Genomic DNA, 20,175 nt, shown 5'->3' on the forward strand with positions numbered 1-20,175 from the left:
CTGTGCCGGTTTATAAGCATGGTGAGAGTTTGATAAGCCCACCCCGTATTCAAAACCGGTGCGACACATTGCCAATACACGTGTGACATCATGAAGCTTCATTTGGGGAGTCACGTGATATTTTGCATGGTGAAGCGAGGCATCGACACATGATACACACATGATACATCTGCTTTGAAAGATCGATACTGTGGTGAGCCATCTGCTTCGAGCATAACATCACTAATTTAAAGGAGTGTGAGATCATAAAGATGTGATTTAGGGGTGTTTTAATGTATGTCTTAGGATTTCTTTGTGGATTGCAGATGGACTGGTGTCATGACCTCTCCGGAGTGTAGTCGTCAGGTACATTTTGCTTTTGTTTTGAATATGTTTTTTATGGCTAGAAATAAATTCACACTGGGCTGTCTGAGTTTCATGTAAAGCGGTCAAAAATGAGCCTACACTTGTGAACACCACCCAATTAATGTATTTAAGCCTCATTTTAAGGCTTTGCTGTGTGCTGACAGAGTTCAAAGTATCCAGGTTACCCAATTTAAACACAAGGTGGTGGTTAAAGTCCCTTTATTGCAATGGGTTTTTTTTCCCAGTTTGAACTAAAAGCATTATGGGCGTGGTGACAGTGTTACAGGCTCCCCAGCCTTATTAATGTAATAATTTGTAATTAAATATATTTCAACCAAAATGACTGGGTGCAAGCAGCAGGCTCCTAATTTCTGTGAATTTATAGAAGCACATAAAATGAAATAGGTAAGGTCCCAAAGAAGTTTTATGTGATCTTATGTATAATAGAATAATGTACAGTAGGCATAGTGCCATCATCTGCTCTAAGTGTTTTGTCCCCACAGCAAAAAGCATCACAGGATGAGCAGTGTCTGTGTAATACTAAGAGAAACTTAAGGTCAATGTCAAAGTTCAAGGGGCTTTAGTAGCCTTTTTTTATGTGTATCTCAGGTTTTTGATGCAGAGGAACATGCACTGTGGATTACAAGTTTTGGTTGGTGAAATATAATATACAGTTGTTGTCTTTGAACATAAGACAATTGATAGTCACACCTTTGGTACTTTTATTTGAGATTTCAAAGTTTGGATAAGATATGTGGAAAGTACCATAAATATAGTTCACATTTAGGTGAAATGGTTTATCATCATCATATACTGGAGGTGGATGACAGTTTGACAATGAAATGGTGAATGTATTTATTTTTGCAAGGAGAGATGGGGCAAAAAGCAATGGAATTTACACTGCACACCTTTATATTAATGAATTCAATTGTCTTTTGTTTCAGCCACCTGATGTTGCAGGGGCGCTGGATGTCAAGAGGCATCACCTTAGATGACACGGTTATTTTTCACCTTGCTCATACAGAATGTCCACAGTATCTGAGGGGCCAGCCCAAACAAGCAAATTTGATGTTCAGTTACAGCGAATGAGTACGTCTGTCAAATGTACGTTTCCAGATAACGACATCACACCGGTGTTTTTCCTCCACTTTCAGAGCTCCGAAGGCCACCTGGCAGTGAGCCCCATCCCCAGGGATACATCTGATGATTTATCAGAAGATCAGCAAATAGCAAGGTAAGTTTAGCAGCTAGCGTTTTCATTTCACTCCAAATATGTATGTGGAAGCTGTTCACGAGTAAGGTGTCTTATCTCTGTGTTCCTTGTAGAGGAAAATGATGTGCCCACTGAAGACATCTTGAGAGGAGAGTTGGCAGAAGACGTTCTTATAGGTGAAGGAACAAACTGTTCTTATTTAATTGTGGCTGTGTGATACACTCAGCAGCCATGTTTTTAGGTACACTTGTATGCACTTCCACCTGAATATATTTATGAAGCTCAAAGTGTCTGACATTGTCAATGTATGAATTCAGTATTGATGTTTTAGTTGAAGGTGGGGGTGTGGATTACATGGTATCATGGATTACATATTCAGAGGAGTTCCTAATAGTCATGTAACCTGGTACAAGGCCACTTTTGACTTCAATAATTTATACATTTGACAATTTCAGGCTTTGAGCTTCATCAACAGGTGTTTAGGTGGAAGTGTTGCTTTGACTTGTACAATGGAGTTGTGGATGCTCTGCCGAGGACATAGAGTAAAAAGTCATTTCAAAAGGGTAGAATCAAATAGAACTATAGTAGAACATTAAAGCTATCCCCCTGAAGGGCATGGTGGAGGATGAAATAGCTCTTGTGGAGTGAGCTCTGATGCCAGGTGGAGGATCCCTCCCAGCTGACACGTATGCCTGAATGATGGCTTCACACAACCAGTGACGGCCACTGTTTTGTCAGGGGCTTCCCAAGAGAGTGCTCTCTGTAATGCACAAACAACTGCTGTGTTTGCCTGACAGTTGCCTTGCGGGCCACATAATAGGAAAGTGCACGCACTAGACAGAGGGTACGGAGCTCTTCCTTCCGGCCCATCTCTGCGTGGGGGAGGAAAGAAACCATCCAGGGAGATGACTCTGGATCGAAAAGAAATTATTTCAAAGGTTCAAAGGAACCAGGTTTCTGTCTACCAGGGTCTGTAAGAAAATCAACACTTGAGCCAGTGGGCATAGCGTGGGGGGTGTGCCTCTCTCCACTCACCACCGCTGAAGAGCAGACCATTTTGCCACGTAAGATGCTGTTGTTGGCTCTCGTGCACTGAATTATACGCACGACCGTGGGGGCAAGCCGATGCTCTCCAGTCACTCCAGGGGCTAAGCCTACAGGCGCTACCCTATTACGGGAAGCTGATGAATCGCACCATCCCACTGAGAGAGTGCGTCCCCGTGCCACAGGAGCTGCCATGGCTCGCCCCCCAGCAGCTGAACCAGTGTTGAAAACCTTGCACAGGTTGTGATGGGCCCAGAGCAGGAGACTCCATGTCATTTCCAGCAACCTGCCAGAACAAACACCGCTTTGCCGGTTGATGTAAGCGATGGCTGTTGTTGTCTGACCGCACCACTACGTGTTTGCCTCTCAGTATTGGAGCAACATGTTTTAACACTTTCAACACTATGGCTATAGCTCCAGACAGTTGATGTGGAGAGATGGGGTTTGACGCCACTTTACCCCCATGACCTGTGACAGGCACATGCCTCCCCACCTGAACAGAGACGCATCTGTGAACACCGATATGTGTGACGTGACTCTGCCGAGGGAAACTCCCTTTGCTATGACACTGACACCAAGGAGAGGACTGCTAGCATGCGCCTCTTGTGCCGCACTGGGTCGAGGTAAAGGTGACCAAAACACTTCTAGAGCTTCCTCATGTGGAGGAGACTGAGAGGAACCACTACGACTGGCCAACATCATGCGCAGTAAGCGCATCACATACAGAGCCGTCACTGTTGTGCAGGGACCGATGCGCTGCAGGAGAGATGAAAGCGCCTGGCAGATGACAGCTTCACCTTCATGCTGAGAGAGTCCAGCTGCTCCCCCAAATAAGTGATTGTCTGACACGACAGCAGTGAACTCTTTTTTCCAGTTCAGTGCAAAACCCAGCTGGGCCAAGTGTTGTATCAGCTCCGCTGTGTAAGTGCAGCCTGCTGTTTGGAAGGTGCCATCAAAATCAGATCATCCCGATAAAAAAGGACTGATTCCCATCCTGCATAATGGTTCTAATGCGGTCTCTACGCGGGGGCCAGAGAATGACTGAAAGGCAGCCAGTTGCATTGGAACTGTGCACCTTGGAAAGAGAAGCGCAGGAATTTCCTGTGTTTGGGGATGATAGAAAGTAAGCGAAAGGGCTGTGAAGAAGCGAGCGCTCCAAGCGGAGCTTTGCCATCTTCCTCATGTGTGGGAGAAAAACCACCGCTCATGCACCAATGGGTGGGAGGCGCCGTTGCCTTTAGGGGGCTCAGCAGTGGAACTCCTCCATGTGCAGGCTGCACGCCCAGCAGTTCGGAAAAGCTGCCGGGCGGCTTGTCTGAGAATTGCGGGGGGAGGAGGAGGTGGAGGTGCAGTGCTCAGTGGTGGAGCGTACTGCAGTGCAGCAACAGCAGCTGTTGGGCATCTCAGCCTGTGGCGCCATCCTCCGTGGTTGTGCCAGTCAGACCAAGGGGGCTGAGGGCGCGACCGCCCCCATGAAGCGAGTTGTCTCACTCATTCTGCCACACCAGATGGCAGAACAGGGAGTGGGAGAGGAATGCCCTTGCAGTCTGCCACCTTTCTGATGATCTCTGGCAGATCATGGAGTAGAGCCCCGAAGGCTAGAGGCTGACTGGTGGCGGGAGCATGCTGCTGAGCCGGAGGAAGCGTCTCGGCCGGCATCCATGTCGACCGATGGGTCAAGGGGAGAGCCAGGGGAGCCAGCCATGGAGGGAAGCGAGTCAACGGACTCGGCTCCTCTGTGCCTAAAACTCGAGGTGGTCATCCACCCAGGAATCGTCACTGCGGTTCACTCAGCTGCTGTCATCGTCTGGATCTCGATCTCCGATAGCTGCGAACGCCTCAGCCCGGTGTTCTGTCAAATTTTGCTACCTTGTCGAGATATACTACCTTGTTGCAAAATCTATGGACTGACTAACCCCGCCCCAATCCATCACCCTAACCCTAACCACTTTGTGAACAGTGGGTAGCACGTCTTGATAGGTCGCAAAATTTCGCTGCTTCTTCCCTGCGAGCAAGGGGGAGCAGCCTGGGGCGAGAGTGCCAGCTCGGCGTGCTCTGTGCCGAGGCAGGCTTTGCAGCGGGGGTGTGGGCCACTGGGCCTGTTGGAGCTCGTATCACAGCCTGTGCACACGGTGATGGCAGTGGGCACTGGAGTCTGGCGTTCGATGTTCTTTAGACATATACAAATTAAGCAGTTCAGTTCACACAAAACCTGCACTTGAACATTTACATTGGGTCTTTTCATGTGGCCTCACAATAGAACACTATGGGGGAAAGACAGCAGCTGAAGAAAATTATTATACAACCATTTCTTTTTTGTCTTTGTAACAGTTAGTTTAAAAAAAGTGCAAAACAAGGTTACCTGACCCACCCTACCACAGAAAACATTGCAGGACTGTGGAAAAGACAAATTGTCAGTGTAAAAATCATAAATTAAACATGACAAATGTTATCCAGACAGATGTTGCAGAAAATGAGGGCATCCTGTGATGGTGCTGAAAGGACAATTCATCCTGTCAAGTAGGTGGACACATTACACAAGGAGCATCAGGGCTGTGGAACGAGCAAAGGAGCGCAATGCCGGGACACTGTAGATCTCCTTCCTGACATGGAAACATGAAAAATAGCGGTCAGTAATACCACAGGTTAAAATGCTGTCAAGTGTAACTGAGCTGCGGATTGATACATGGCCAACAGTCTTACCGACAACACTCACCTAGATTCCGAAGCTACTTCCCAAATCCTCTTAGAGGCTTCTAACGGCAGATAAACAAAAATCATCTGGTCCAGGAAAAGAAAAAAAATGTTAGACTAAAATTACATCTTTTGAAACAGGCACCATGTATCAATTTTGCAGCTCAGTGTTAAGAGTTGTCTCTGTGACTCTGCTGTATATCACATGAGAGGCACAAGCTGAGGCTCATAATCCAATCACGGTAGAAAGCTTCTACCGACAAACTTACCGTTATTCGAGACAGGTAACGCTCAAGCTATTTGAACGTGGAAGATTAGGGTTCAGATTAATCAATTTTTTTAAACTGCAGTATCTGCAAATAACTTAAACAATGATGGCACCTCTCTTGTGGCTTGGCTAATCTCAGCTGGCAGAGATTAGCCAGTACAACAAGAAGCTGCTTTGGGAACCCTTCCGCACTGAAAAGAAAACACATGATGAATAAATGAAAACACTTCATGAAAGATAAAAGTCTCAAAGACAACATTAAATCTGTCCAAGATGAACCATCATCAGCAAAGAGCTGGCAATGTTGTTCCCGGTTACACAAGTGAACACAGGTTTGAAGTGACTACTGTTCTTAATGTTTATTTTAATAACTGTTCAGTGTCCAAATTGTTAAACCTATCCAAAATTCTCACAAAACACCACATCAAAATCAAATTCCCATGCCCAAAGACTTGTTTGTTTTGCTTTTGAAAGGAGGAACTACTCAACACAAACAGCGCTTTCATTTAGCTTTTATGGAACAAACGGCATTATTACAGACAGTCTGTGTATATATATTTTGGTATGATAGTACAACAAAGGTCACAAATTAGAATTCATCTATTCAATCAATAATACAGTAACAAGAATCTTCCATATATTAAAATTTGTTTGCTTTTATTACTGTGCAAAACAAAATATACATATCTACTGAATGTGTAAGAAGTACAGTATCAGCGAATGGGCCCCATAGTGACACGCTTGTTTTATGGGTACTACTCAGTGTTCCTATAAATACTTCACTTTGCCAAATCCAGACCTTAATCTAATTGAGAAATGTTATTGTTGACTTAAACAAAACACACTTACAAAACTAATTACCCTGTTATGCAACTACAACAGCAATTACTATCCTTTTACTTATTTGCTGGGGTTTCTGATTCATAGATTACCAATTAATGAGGTAACAGACCAGGTCTTGCATGAAAACAAGAACAATGTTTGAAACGAATACAAACTAAACATATTCTATCAGAGGACCACTTCTGGGTGACAATGAATTAAAATCAGTTCTTATTTAGAAAAAAAAACACGCTAATTTGATTGACAAAGATTTGTTAAATATAGAAAAATGTTATAGTTCTTAATATGGTGGATTTAATTGTCATCCCCTTTCCATCTAAGTAGTCACATTACAAACATGCTATCGAGGCTCTTAGTCAAATCCACCATTTCATTCATCAGTGTCAACGCATGGTATTGTCAATGCAAATGAGGGAGACAGCGAGAGACCTAAAAGACCTACTGGAGGCCAGGCTGCTCCGTCAAACCAACCATCTGATCACCTCTTATACTGTACAGAAGAGAAATAAGAAGCAGTACAGACGCAATGCACTCCACATCTGTTCTAATTTTTAAAGGAAAATTCCACACAAGTATTTTCACACTGCAACACACCATCGTTTTTTTGTTAAACTTCTACTTCTCATAATGATTTCCTACATTTCCCAGACTACACTTTTGGAAGCCTGTAATGAATAATGTGCACTTTCTATTATTTATGTTCCAAATATGATGTTTAAAATAAATGCCTGTGTAAAATTGCAACTACACATAAGAAAACACAACCTGACATAAATGATCATGCTTTTAAAGTGTCTTAGCTGCACTGCAATTATCTTAACATTACATGTCTACCCAACAGACTGACTCAGCCAAATAGCAGAAATGGCCCAGAGTTGCAAGATGTATGTGTGTGTGTGTGTGTGTGTGTGTGCATATATACATACATATATACACACACACACACACATATGTATATATTACCAACTGTTGTCTGTTAACTGTGTTGAAGTGTTTCAGAGTGGATTTCTCCTTTGTTTCTGGACTGCATTAAACCACTTGTTGCTTTCAAAGGTGTGCCTGTTCACCAGGCCTTCGGTCCTCATACCAGTCCCCCCCTCGATACATATTTTATTACAAAACCCTGAAGTTGTTTCCAGCCTATGTGTACCGCTTAGGTAAAAAAAAAAAAAAAAAAAAAATCTTGTTCAAAGCTTATATAAGCAAAACTGACAAGCAAACTAACATTTTTCGACTTTCTTTAGCTGTTCAAAAACTGTCTGTAAATGCAGTGAAGAGTTCAAGTTTTGTGGGCGGCTTTAAAACAAGTAACAAAACCGACCACACGTCAGTGGAGGCGGTTCTGACACAACACAAATAACAATAACAGATTTCCAGGTGGTTTTAGGAATCAGCACCAGTCCTCTTATATCTAACATCAACCGGTTACAACATCTGTTGACACACACTTACACATATATTGCATTGTGGGTGTCCAGCGATCTTTAAACCGCCTTTGGAAAGCCACATCTAATAAGCACAGCAGCTGTCTGTCATGCAGATGGTGTGATATTCTAATTAGTGTCAGGCTTTTGGGAAAAATACTGCAGTAATTATCTGTTTTAGTGCTGACATTTGGTAACAATTTAGCATGTTTAACTGAGCTCATTGTTTAAGATATACAACTATTTTCACTTGGAAAAAAATAAACATGGAAAAAAAGGTTATGTTCCCAGGGATCAAAAATTTGTGTTTCTTCCTGCTATAACAAGAGAGAACAGATTTTTTTTCCACCTGTTTGATTTGATACTAGAAGTAAATACCAAAAATCCCATATCATGACCCCCATTTATTATATATTGCTATATTTTTAGGTTGAGTTTAGTAAATAAATTGTGCTAAAATTAACTTCTAGCCTGCAGTAACAAGGAAGGCTGTACTTTAGACTATACTTGTAAAGTGCTGTCCAATTGATTTGTCATTAATTAATTTAACAACTTCTGGTTACACTTGACATTACAGCTCCAACTGGGTTTTAAAGAAGCTACCTTTTTAAATCACTTTCACCCATAACACTGACATTAATATTCTAAAATACCTGATTAAATTGTTTTAAAAACTCTAAAATGACACCCGAGCATCACATGCTTTTGCCTGCAGATGAATAGTGTGATAATTGAAGAATTTAGGGTGTGTGACAAAGATAATGCTACTCCAAATTATTTAAAAGGTATCTACAGTACATATACACCATCTGTTTTTTCACTGACAAGGCTGATCGGGTTTATCTGCACGTAAACCTTTCCAAAAATTCTTTTCTACATGAGTCCCGCTTAACAAATCCCGCATCGGTTTGCAGCCTCAGACTGCTGAATCCATGAGAAGTCTATGTCCGGTACCCCATCTGCGTCCAGGTGATTTGTGGCTGCTGACCTCCAACCTCATTATGTCAGTGACACTGCAGAAATGTTAAGCGTTCATTTGTCCTCTCATTATCAGTTGGTTCAGTGAGGAAAGCTGCAAGGCAATGTTCAGGCAAGCTTCTGTTTGACCAGAAGGTGGCAGTGATGACGCCTTCAAAGTAACTGAAGACTCTCAGACATGATGTTGGTTTGATCCTGGGAAGGTGAAGGGTCTGTTAGCTGTAGAGCTGTCTGCGCTCCGGTGGGCAGTGATAGCTGAAGCTGGTGCCGGAGCCTTGCTGGTGTGTGTGTGTGTGTGTGTTTCCGTTTTGTATGGTGTTTTGTTCAGAGCTGAGATGAAAAGTCAAACACTGTTAGCTCGGGGTCCCTTGGTGCTCGAGGACTGTGTAGACGTTGTCCACTTTGCTTAGTCTCTCGAAAAACGGGATGAGGTCCAGCAGCTCAGTGTCAGACATATCATCAAACCAGGAGGCCACGGGCACCTAGACGAAAACAATGTTTTTCAGAAACCACACCAACAAATCTATTCATTTTGGCTGTCTGTCAGTAAATGACATTAACTGCAGGGTTTTTGGGGACCCTTACACATAAGATTGTTGTCTAAATCAGTGCAGCAATGTACTAAGTCAGAGTTCAGCAATTATTTCTGAACTGAACTTTTCATTTGAAATATGAGCACTATTAACATTTTCATACAGAAATGGATATTTATAACAGTTGAGCACATATCAGTCAAGTACCAAGTAGAGAAGCACAAATGTACTTTCAGCCACAACATTTGTGGTATATTACATTCAAGCTGATACTTCAGTTTAATCAGGCTGAAAAGACACAAAATGGGACTTGTGGTTAGCTTTGGCATGACTCAGGCCAAGAATCTCTCACTCTGAGGTGCAATTTCTTTTACTCCAAATTAACCTCCCCTTTAATTTAGTTTAAGAAAAGTGCAAAATGTTTTGTTTGTACTCCAGTAAAAGGCAAAATGGTCAAGTGAAGCAATAAAAAGCTGATGCACTGTCTGTGATACAGCTGTCAATGACAGAGATTATCTTCAGTAGGTAAATAATTCCCCAACTTGTTGTCCCACCCACAGACACCACATCACCATCATGACTCAGGTACTGAGTGTTGTCCATGGACACTTACTGCATTGTCGGGGTGGAAGATGTAGGAGGCTGGGGAGTTGTCCACAATGATGACCTTGTTGAGGTCACGACCCAGGCGGCTCAGGTCCTTGACGTAATTTCCTCGGTGGAAGACGCAGGACTCCCGGAAGAGGCGACAGCGAAAAGCGCCCCACTTGTCCAAGAGGTCCGAAACTGGGTCTGCATACTAAAGCGAAGACAACAAAAGAAAAACATTAAAGACTGACGTAGAGTTATTGTATTTGTGCATCTTCATATCATATATGTATATTTTTATCACAGACATTCAACAAGAAGTGCTAACTGCTCTGTAAAATTCTTTTAAACTTCTAATGTTTAAGGACTGTCACTGACCTTAAGATTTTATGAGTATAACATATGATTAACCGAAATATGGTCAGCCCTATGATACTATGAACAAATCACTTTAATAAGCATAATGTATTACAACCATATATATAAAAGCATAAAATGGACGCCTTACCAGACTATATAATAGTATATACAGCGATAGCAATAATTCTACTGCTGCTTGACACAAATGACAAAACAAGGTTTTTTTGTTGTTGTTCTACTGCTATAACTTTATGCACCATCATGCTGTAATCTCCAAGTGCTTTCTTTTCCTATGTTGTACCTCTGATTTTCAGAGACTCAAGATATGAAATTTTAACATAGGCTGCTGCACCTCCCTTTGGGATTTCATCATATATTAACCTATCATCAGATTTTAACTTCAGAGATTTGTGTATTTCGGAGCAACTAGTTGGACTGCAGAAGGGCCTTACCTTGGCTAAACTGGCAGTGAACAGGACACACTCAAATAGTTCTCCCATCCTCTTCAGGAACTCGTCGACATGGGGCCGCTTCAGGACATACACCTGGAAAACATCAGGACCCTTAAGCTGTACTTTTCAAAATACAAAATGTTTCTACAAACCTTAACTGCCTGGGGATTATGACATTTTCTGTGCAAATGATGACTGAACAATTTGAAGGTTTACTGTGCCATATGGATCTAGTAGATAGGTTGTACAATTCCCAAACACTGCAAGGACATTTCAGGCTTTCTAGACATTACAGAAAATGAATGAAAAGGCACTCCTGTAGACACAAACGTTTACCTCCGCAAGTCCCACTTCTGTATTTGTATTATATTTTCTGCGGTGTCGGCAGCTGAGGGTAGCGTTCCTGAACCAAGTCATCCGGAATAGGCTGTACTTGTCTGAACAAACCTATCCTGGATTACTTGAATCAGGCCCAGACCCATGGTATGTTATCCATCTCTGAGCAGCCATATCCTCAAATTGATTAAAATCCAGCAGCACCTATTTTACTTTAACTCAAGAGCACCACTGTCACACGACCATTGAGACACTGTCACATGAGAAGACAACAAGTTACAATGTGAACATATTTGCTGAGTTTATTGGTTGCTTGTAATACCAGCATTACCTGGTGTACTGTTCCATCTATTTCCACGGGAATGATGAAATCTGCATTGTTCACAGGCTGTTGGAAGGACAAAAGGGATGATTTCAATGAACAAGAAATGGATTATTTCTGGATACAAACACTGGGGAAAAGACTACTGGTTTTTGGCCATTTAAAAATGAACTAGCTATGGCATTATTGCAGAACAGATGCAGGTAGGGCCAAACGGGCCGCAGTGAGTGTACATGGAGGAGCAACTGTGTTTGTCTGGCATTAACAGCCAGATAGTTTAAGTTTGCCATTTGCTGGCAATGACAGAAATGTTACCGTCAACACTGACAACAAGCAGATAGTGGAAACGTAGACCCTAGATAAACAAAATTATCTGGTGATGTATTGTGGTCATAGCCTTTGCTTAGTTAAAAAAAGAAAAGATTTTGAATTCCTGCATCAGCAGCTAGGAAATTAAAGAACATGGTTGCAATGCTGACCTTGCACATAGCTATTGGTAATCAATCCAACAATATTTTGCTATACTTCTTACCTTAAAAGAACTGTGAACTAATGTCTCATCCAGATCTATAACCACACAGATCTTTCCTGAGTCTTTTGACTTTGCTGGAGGCAGCAGTGGCTTCACCTGGACCTAAAAATAGCACAGAATGATATCTACCTGACCCCAGACACACAAATTTGAAATACGGAGTACAAACACAACACTTAAAAGATGACAACATCGGAGAGTGTGAGAGACAAAAAACTGGATCTAAAATGCCAGTTGAAGTAAGTTTTTTTTTCCTGACTTCTCTAGCGCAGATTGCATCTTTCAAAAGACAACAGGAAAAGCATATGACCTGAATTAAATCCAGTGAGACAAAGGTAAGCACACCTTGGAGACTGTTCCGTTCTCTTCGACCAGCAGAGGGGCATTGTTGTTGACCGGTGGTGGTTCAGGCTGGTCCCGACATAGGCAGCAGAAAAAGCCAGAGAAGAGACCTCCACTCCTGGGCTTCTTGGAGGAAAGAGAGGGAGAAGAACCTGCAGAGGAAGAGGTGCGATACAAAGATTATTTCCAAAACTCTGAAGAGGTAGATTACCCAATAAATCCCAAAGGAAAATGATAATGAGTGAACCTATAGCTGAGCCACACTAACCCCTCATGTAGAACCAGGACTGGAAGCCAATCCCATCTGACTGGGCGAGAGGCGGGGTACGCCCTGGACAGGTCACTGGTCTATCACAGGGCTGACACTTAGCGTGAAACTCATACTTACTCGTACGGGCAATTTAGAGTCACCAATCAACCTAGGCTGCATGTCTTTGGACTGTGGGAGGAAGCTGGAGTACCTGGAGAGAACCCACACAGGCACAGGGAGAACATGCAAACTCCACACTGAAAGGCCCCGGGTTGGCCGGGGCTCGAACCCAGAACCTTCTTGCTGTGAGGCGACAGCGCTAACTGCTGTTCTAAAATGCCGGATTTTGAACAAAACAAAAAAAATTCATGATACAGTATGTGCTCTGAGAAACCGATATGCACTTTTCAGTTGTGACAATTCTACAGACTGGATGATTAATCAGTTCTTTAAAAAAAAACAATCAATAATCAGTGATGAAAATAATCATTGTGGATTATGTTGTCCTTAAAAAGCCGTGAAATCCTCCAAAAGCTGTCATGATTCTGTCCCATCTGGTTCCTGTTTCATGCTTTTATTCTGACACCATTTCCTGTAACAGTCTCACCTCAGCTACGGGATCTTTATTATAATCAATGGCAATTGTTTGCACCTGTTGACACCTCTTTATATGCAGCTTCCCCCCTCCAAGAAGCCGGCAGATCATTCTAACTCCTGTTCAGACTTTCCAGCAGTTTTCTTGCACCTGTGATTCCAGCTCTGACCCCGGGTTGCCTTTTTGACCATGATTAATGCTACTGATGGCTGATCGAGGCTTTGTTGAAGCTTCAAAACACTGTTTTTACAAAAATTGTTCAATACTCAAGGCTTCAATGACGCAGTGCTCGAGTATGCTATGTGTGCTATGTAACTAATTTATCCATTTCTCTATGCAACTTACTATCTAGCTAGCTATTGATCTACTGTATCTTTCTATCTATAGTGATTCTCCACTAAATACACAATCAGCTACAGCACTACTAACTCTCAAAGCAACTAACGACAACAACAGCAACAAACCAACCTGCTCTGCAAATAAAAATTTAAATGAACGCCACTAAATAGGGATATCTTGTCCCTGAACACACTCTATCCCGCAAAGTGATTCACATGACAAACCAAACCAATCCACTGATTTGTATGATGTCCGAGGCACTCAACTGCTTCGAACGTCACTCAAGTGCTTCAAACATCACTAGTCACGTGATCAAAACATGCCTCGGCCCAGTGGTTCGATACAATTGCTTAATGAGCTACCACGCATGTGTCGGAGCCTCAGGTGTCAGAGGACCATCACTAATTACTGCCTAACCCTGGTGATTCTGATTGTGTACTGTGCTTCGCCCTTTGGACTTCCCTTTCTGACAGCGTTTCTCGTGGATACCTTGGATATGTAAGTTTTCTGGCTCTGACCCTGGACTGTATTATTGACCCGAGTGTTGCTTGTTGAATCAGACTCCTGCAGTGTGTATTGTTTTTGTCTGACCAGTGCTCTTGTTAAAAGAGTCAGTGTTCTGTTTTTACTCATTTGGCTTTATAATTGAGTTCACTCTCAACATCATTAGCAGCTTTACTCGCCGATCCTGACAAAAGCAGCTCTCATCAAAAGACATTAAAATAAAGTTACAAAACAAAAGTAAGAAGCAAAGAAAAAAGTGAAACACATTGAAGTTACTGAGATCTCAGCCAAATATTAAGCCCAAGGAGGGGAAGGAAAAAAAAAAAAACACACATGCACACATACACCAAGTGTGTCACCCAGCTGATGACTCCACCTTGTCAGTGACTATATAAAAACAGTAGAAAGGACATCCAGCGGCTCTGCTCATACTTTTGTCATATGCACAAACCCTCGTGGAGACACGAGCATCTCCCCGAAGGTTTTGTGAAATTGACCCTCTGATGTCAAAATCAATCAAAAGCTGCAACAACCACCTTCAGTGTAATGCACAGATTACTGCTTATCTTTTTGTAGGCTTCATTTTGTATCTTCTGGTGTTATGTGACGGTAAAGCTTTTTAAAGTTTACCTCATTTAACAACCATCAACAGCAGTAATGAAGACAACACTGCACACCCATAAGAGCTGTTGAAATAGGCAATTTCAAATGACAATGTACAGCAAAATAAAGGTTAACCATTAACAAATCCTATAAAACTATATGAAACATGACACAATAACATTTAAATCACTTTACTTGATATGAAGTTTTAACTAAAAACTAAGCCTAAAACTGCTCAAACTGTAACAGCCTTTTACTTAAAAAAGTTAAATAAATTACTGCATTATGATCACTTCAAAAAGCCCCTAGCAAATATGCAAAGTTAATAATGTGCATGTATGCATGAGGTTGTTCAGCCCCTGGCCGCATGATGTCATCTTTTCATCTGCTACCTGACTAGTAAACAAAAGAATGATTTTTTTTTTTAAACAGAACAAAGGCGCCGCTGATGCCAAACAAACCAGACACACGGTGAATGAGAGTTTAGTCTTTATCACTGTGGCACGGCAATAGAAGAACTGTGCACCTGTTTTAAATCATCCGTTTACATACACACAAACAGGAGCTTCTGATTAAAAGCTCACTCTTGTTCATCTATATATTTTTAAGGTATGACACAAACTTATCTTTTAATGAGCCAGACACCACACCACTGAAATATAGCTGCAAAGACTGACTGATTGAAAATAATGAATCACGTGATATGAAATACTTTTTAAAATAATAAAGCAGCACAGTGCTCTCGAGCCAGGTGACTGTGGCTCTTCAGTTCCCCTCAGTTAAGTTTATTTCAGAGATTATTTCTGCTCTCACAAATATTTGTAAAGTCACAATTCCAATCAGCTCCTTTCCATGTCCCTTAAATATCTCATTAACACTCCTCTGCACTTTTCTGTCTCACATTAGACTTTCTCTCTCTTTTAGCCTCACACTCCGTCCAGACGTGACTGTTTTGCCAACATGCAAACCTCTGTTGTCCCTCTTTGCCATCCCCTCCTACTCCATTTGTGGATTCAAACCCCGTCTGACCCTCCACTGGCCTGTGCCATGCTCGGGCCAAAACAGGAAGAGGAAACAGACGGGTATCAGTGAAGGAAGCTACTTGCCATCATGTTGAAGTGTAGTGGGCGTAAGTCTGTGACACCATTATCCACGTAGTAGATCTTCTTCATACTGAGGAGACTTTGTGTCAGATCAGGTTATTAAAAGGCAGATTCTCATTTTACTTGTGTATTTCAGTGTTATTGTCCTTTTTTATGCAAGTATGACTCCAATCTGACATTTTATTGCTCACTTACTGTTTACTGATTCTTACCATCATCTGATATCCTGCGCTTTTTAAAAACTGTAGCCTATAATGTACAGATGCTAGAAACACTTTATTTACATACTGTTCCAGTTCAACAAATAAGAAGTAACATTTAATTATACAGTTTACATGCTGTGGTTTTGGACATTGTGTTGAATTATGCCTCCAACACCTGTGGCTTCCAGCAAAGATGAACCAATGGTTTGATGTTTACTGCTATGGAAAGTCAGTGTACACTCTTCAAATCCTCTTTCAGCTCAGGGAAAAACATATCTAAGCCTGCTGTTCTTTTGGACAATGAAATAATGCAGGAAAAAAGGAACAATAAACAAATACACAAGCACCCACCAGGCGTGAGAAAATATTTGTGGAATTACAGTGGAATTGATGTGTTGCCAGCCTAGCAAGCAAATACAAACCATGGGGAATAATTAATTAGACTGTTTCTTGTCATAGCACCGACAAGAGTAAAGACTCTACTTAGTCAAATTCCAACCTAAAGAAGGTGGACTGCAGTTCTGCCTGGACCTACTTCTTAAACATTACCTGCGCCTGAGAAATGCCTAGCTCAACATGTTTTTCCTGTCCCATAACTTTACAGAAAATGATTAATTCGAACTGCATTTTATCACCACGTGACAACAGTGAGGAGTAATTCAAACTCTGTGCACTTGTGATGACATTCCTGCCTTATCAGGTCATTTTATCAGCCCAGGGTCCAGTTTAAAGCCTGACAATGGCGACAGTTTCCTCTAATGGCACTCCCGCTCCTCTCCTTGATCTAAGCTTCAGTCACAGTGTACTATATATCTGTGGCTGTGCTAGGATTTTAGATGTAAGGAAACGAACCTACAGCAAAAGAAGGCCGATTTAGTCTGACTGTCTTAAAAATCACAGTGCTGTTAAGGCACAGGGGCTTGACACCAGTGTATCTGGTGCTGGTCTTTTTACATTAACCTTTATCACAGACCAAATGTAAACAATTTCTAAAGGAAATAGTTTGAGGGTGTGTCTGATATTTAATAAGATGCTGATATCTGCCTGTTTGACTGATAATTTCATATGTGAAAATGCACCAGGATGGTGTGAGGCCTGGTTACAGAAGCAATAGTGCTAATTTGTGCTAAATGAGGACATGACTGGGCATCCAACACTGTTGTGCTGCCTTATTAATAGATCACTGGTGAAATGACAGATGCATACAAACCAAAGTTTAGATTTGTCAAATGATTCACATTTTAACAGCCACCCAACTATATTCTACATTTTATTTATCTTTTATTTCTCACCCTAAGGCCATTACTGAAACAACTTTTAAAAATATTCTGAACAGATCTAAAACTCACATCAACACTCACCCAGCACACAAGCATAACACGTCTGAGGGTCTCTCTCTCTCTCTCAGTATGATAAAAAAATAGCTGTCTTATTTAAAAAAACATCATTAGCGCAGGACCTTCTCTTTCCTCTGACCTCATTTTTACATTATCAGTGTATGACCTCCAGTTACTCTGTGACTACATTAAGCAACACTGTGCATTTCTGACCCCAAAGTTGCAAAATGCTGACTTCATCATCAACAAAGATGGCCTTTAATGGCAAGACATTCATTTGAACTTTAACATATCACATGAAGATGCTCATTTTTACACTCATAAGCTGCGATGAAGCATCCTAGAGATGCACGAATTACAGTGAGCGCTGTTTACAGCCGTTTAGCCCACATTTTAAATGATGCAAAATCAAGGCTTAAATCCTTCCAGTCAAAACACTGTGGGATAATGTGTTTGCATTCAGCGGGTACCACAACCCCTAAACACAAGGATCCTCCTACATTAAAACTCAGTAGTGAAAAGTAACTAAGTACATTTACTCAAATACTGTACTTAAGTACAATTTTGAGGTATCTGTACCTGAGTATTTTCATGTTCTGTTACTTCATACTTTAACTTCACTACATTTTAGAGGCAAATATTGTACTTTTTACTCCACTGAATTTATTTTATAAGCTTTAGTTACTAGTTGCTTTTCAGAACCTAATTAATACGAAAAATACGGTATAATTATAAGACCTCATTGATCTATGGTGGAAAGTTCACAAGCTACTCAGCAGCAATTGACTAGCTGCCCCCTGACCAGCCGAAACATTACATATGGTATACACAATCATGCATCAGTAATTATAATACAGCAATATGACATACAGGAGTGTGACATGTGCCACTGCATAATGAGTACTTTTACTACTTTATTCTTGGATGCTCATACTTTCTTACTTGCACTTATGTAACATTTTGAATGCGGAACTGGAAGCCAATCCCATCTGACTTGTAACTGAGCATTTTTACTCTGTTTTACTTAAGTAAAGGATGTGGGTACTTCTTCCACCACTGGTAAAACTGAAACTGAGAGCTTTCTATGAGTTAGTGACGCTAACAAACTGTGGCTTTCACAGTGTCACTTGGTGTGTGTCACAGTGAGTAAACAGGTTCTCAAAGTGTGGGGCCATGGTTATGTAATAGATTAGGCTACTACACGTTTACAAGAGGGCCACTGGAAGACATGTCAGCCACTTATCATTTACTCACATCTCAGCTTCTCCTTTAATGTTGACAGATGTACTCCCTTATTATTGTGTCCAGCCTGAATAGAGCCTATTCCTACAGCTGCAGTTTAAACAACAGTGTGGTCTGCATTAAATGAAATCAAATGGAAGTGATCACAGACATTAACGCTGAATTACTGCCTTTATGAGGATTTCCTGAGGGACGGCCAACAGGTCACCTATTCAGTAACCTGCATTTTCACGCTGTGGTATCTCACTGGTCTGTGCACAGTGGCAATGCCAGAAATCCATGCTAGTGAACACAGAACTGATAACGTTTGTGTTATATTGCAGAAACCAGAATTTCACAGGCCACGGGTCAATCAGTCAGAAGAGACAAACAAACAAAGCTGATGACAGCAGGACAGAGGAAATATAACTAACTACTGTTGCATTCTCTGCAGGATAATGTCATAATAGATTTGGTCATCACACTGATCAAATATCTTATAGGCTATAGCTATGATGTTGCTTTTATTTTATATATCACTATAACATTCAAGTTGGTCTCTGCTGACTCCGAGGCATTTTTATGCTTTTATTAAACTCCTACAGCTGTCATTTGTACGTCATTTCCTCTACTTCTACAGGCCAAAGGTACGCAGCCATAATCTATGCAAACTAGAGAAAGCGGCGGTTTTGGAGCTGTAGCACGTTTTGAAACTAGTTTTCCATGAGTGTTGTTTAGATGAGTGCAGTAACTGTAAAGTGCTGTTATTGTAAAGAAGGCCACTGCGCGGACCCTGACTCAAAACTGTGACCGCTGCAAAACTTTTCTTCTCTTTGACAAGAGTACTGAACCCAGGCGGACCAAAAATAAAGTCTTACCCCTGTCTCCTGTAGCTTTATTTCCCTCTTCATCCCGGCTGACTTGGGTGATTACCGAGGACGGGTGGTCCATCACATCCAGGTCTGGTCCAGAGTGCTGACCTCACACTTTAAAGTTAGAGATTGTTCGCCGACTCGGTGCTGCATTAAACCAACTTAGCGAGTAGGCAAACAAAGCTGAAGCGCTCCGAGGAACATCGCAACAAGCCGCCTACAGCGCGTCCATTACACTTAGGATGTTATTGTCCGCTCAGATCAACAAGCACGAAAGTTATAAAACATTTGTCAAGGAGTTGGCAACTTTGATTCAATATGGTGCTCAACTCTGCTCGCAATTTCAAGATACAAACATGGAGGTTTCAAGGCTCCCCCTTTCACTTAAAGTGGCGCCGTGAGAGTATGACCATGTACAACACTCCCTCTGCTGGTTTCTACAAGTTTGACGATGGTCCCTTGAAGTAGCCTGAAACAAAGTTACTCAAAACTTAGCCACAATAGCGGGCTTGCTAACGCGGACTTACTGCACTCAAATCAGTTGTTAGATATTGCTAGCAGAAAAATGCGACCGCACTGACACTGCTAACGTTGTGTGTTTTTGCTCTACACAATCTGCGGACAGCTTTTTACTGTTTAATCCAGGCTAAAGATAGCAAAGCAAACTCCCTAACTTCAGCAAACCGTATTCTTCCTATAATACAGGATATTAAAAAAGGACCACTGAGCTTCAACATGACACCGTTTACATCGTGTATGCCACTTGGTGCCAGGCAGGTTTATATATATGTAGTTCTATATCAGCGTAGTCATAGACATAGAGTAATAACCGCTATTAGTGAAAAGTCCTGCAAAGTTGCACCAAAGAAACGCC

The 20,175-nt window shown here is 41.7% G+C and overlaps 1 protein-coding gene and 1 long non-coding RNA gene across 4 annotated transcripts; one reads left to right on the forward strand and one right to left on the reverse strand.

Annotated features, from left to right (window-relative positions):
* The first annotated feature begins 270 nt into the window (after positions 1–270).
* LOC109968771 (uncharacterized) lies at positions 271–15,772 on the forward strand. Of its 3 annotated transcripts, XR_002276171.1 has the most exons (6): positions 295–345; positions 1,290–1,344; positions 1,500–1,579; positions 1,672–1,734; positions 5,060–5,231; positions 9,903–9,990. It is a non-coding gene; the product is annotated as an uncharacterized LOC109968771 (long non-coding RNA). The 3 variants fall into 3 exon arrangements; XR_002276172.1 differs by lacking the exon at positions 9,903–9,990 and adding an exon at positions 15,490–15,772 and having other exon boundaries at positions 271–1,579; XR_002276170.1 differs by having other exon boundaries at positions 271–1,579.
* LOC109968770 (carboxy-terminal domain RNA polymerase II polypeptide A small phosphatase 1-like) lies at positions 5,762–20,134 on the reverse strand. The gene is made up of 7 exons (XM_020615275.1): positions 19,308–20,134; positions 12,278–12,426; positions 11,933–12,034; positions 11,410–11,466; positions 10,743–10,835; positions 9,956–10,141; positions 5,762–9,291 (listed from the first exon to the last, which is right to left on the reverse strand). The coding sequence occupies exons 1-7, from the start codon at positions 19,378–19,380 to the stop codon at positions 9,163–9,165; spliced, it is 789 nt and encodes a 262-aa protein (XP_020470931.1). The 5' UTR covers positions 19,381–20,134; the 3' UTR covers positions 5,762–9,162.
* Between the last annotated feature and the right edge of the window lie 41 nt (positions 20,135–20,175).

This window comes from Monopterus albus, unplaced genomic scaffold (genome assembly GCF_001952655.1).
Source record: "Monopterus albus unplaced genomic scaffold, M_albus_1.0 scaffold161.1, whole genome shotgun sequence".
Classification (NCBI taxonomy): Eukaryota; Metazoa; Chordata; class Actinopteri; order Synbranchiformes; family Synbranchidae; genus Monopterus; species Monopterus albus.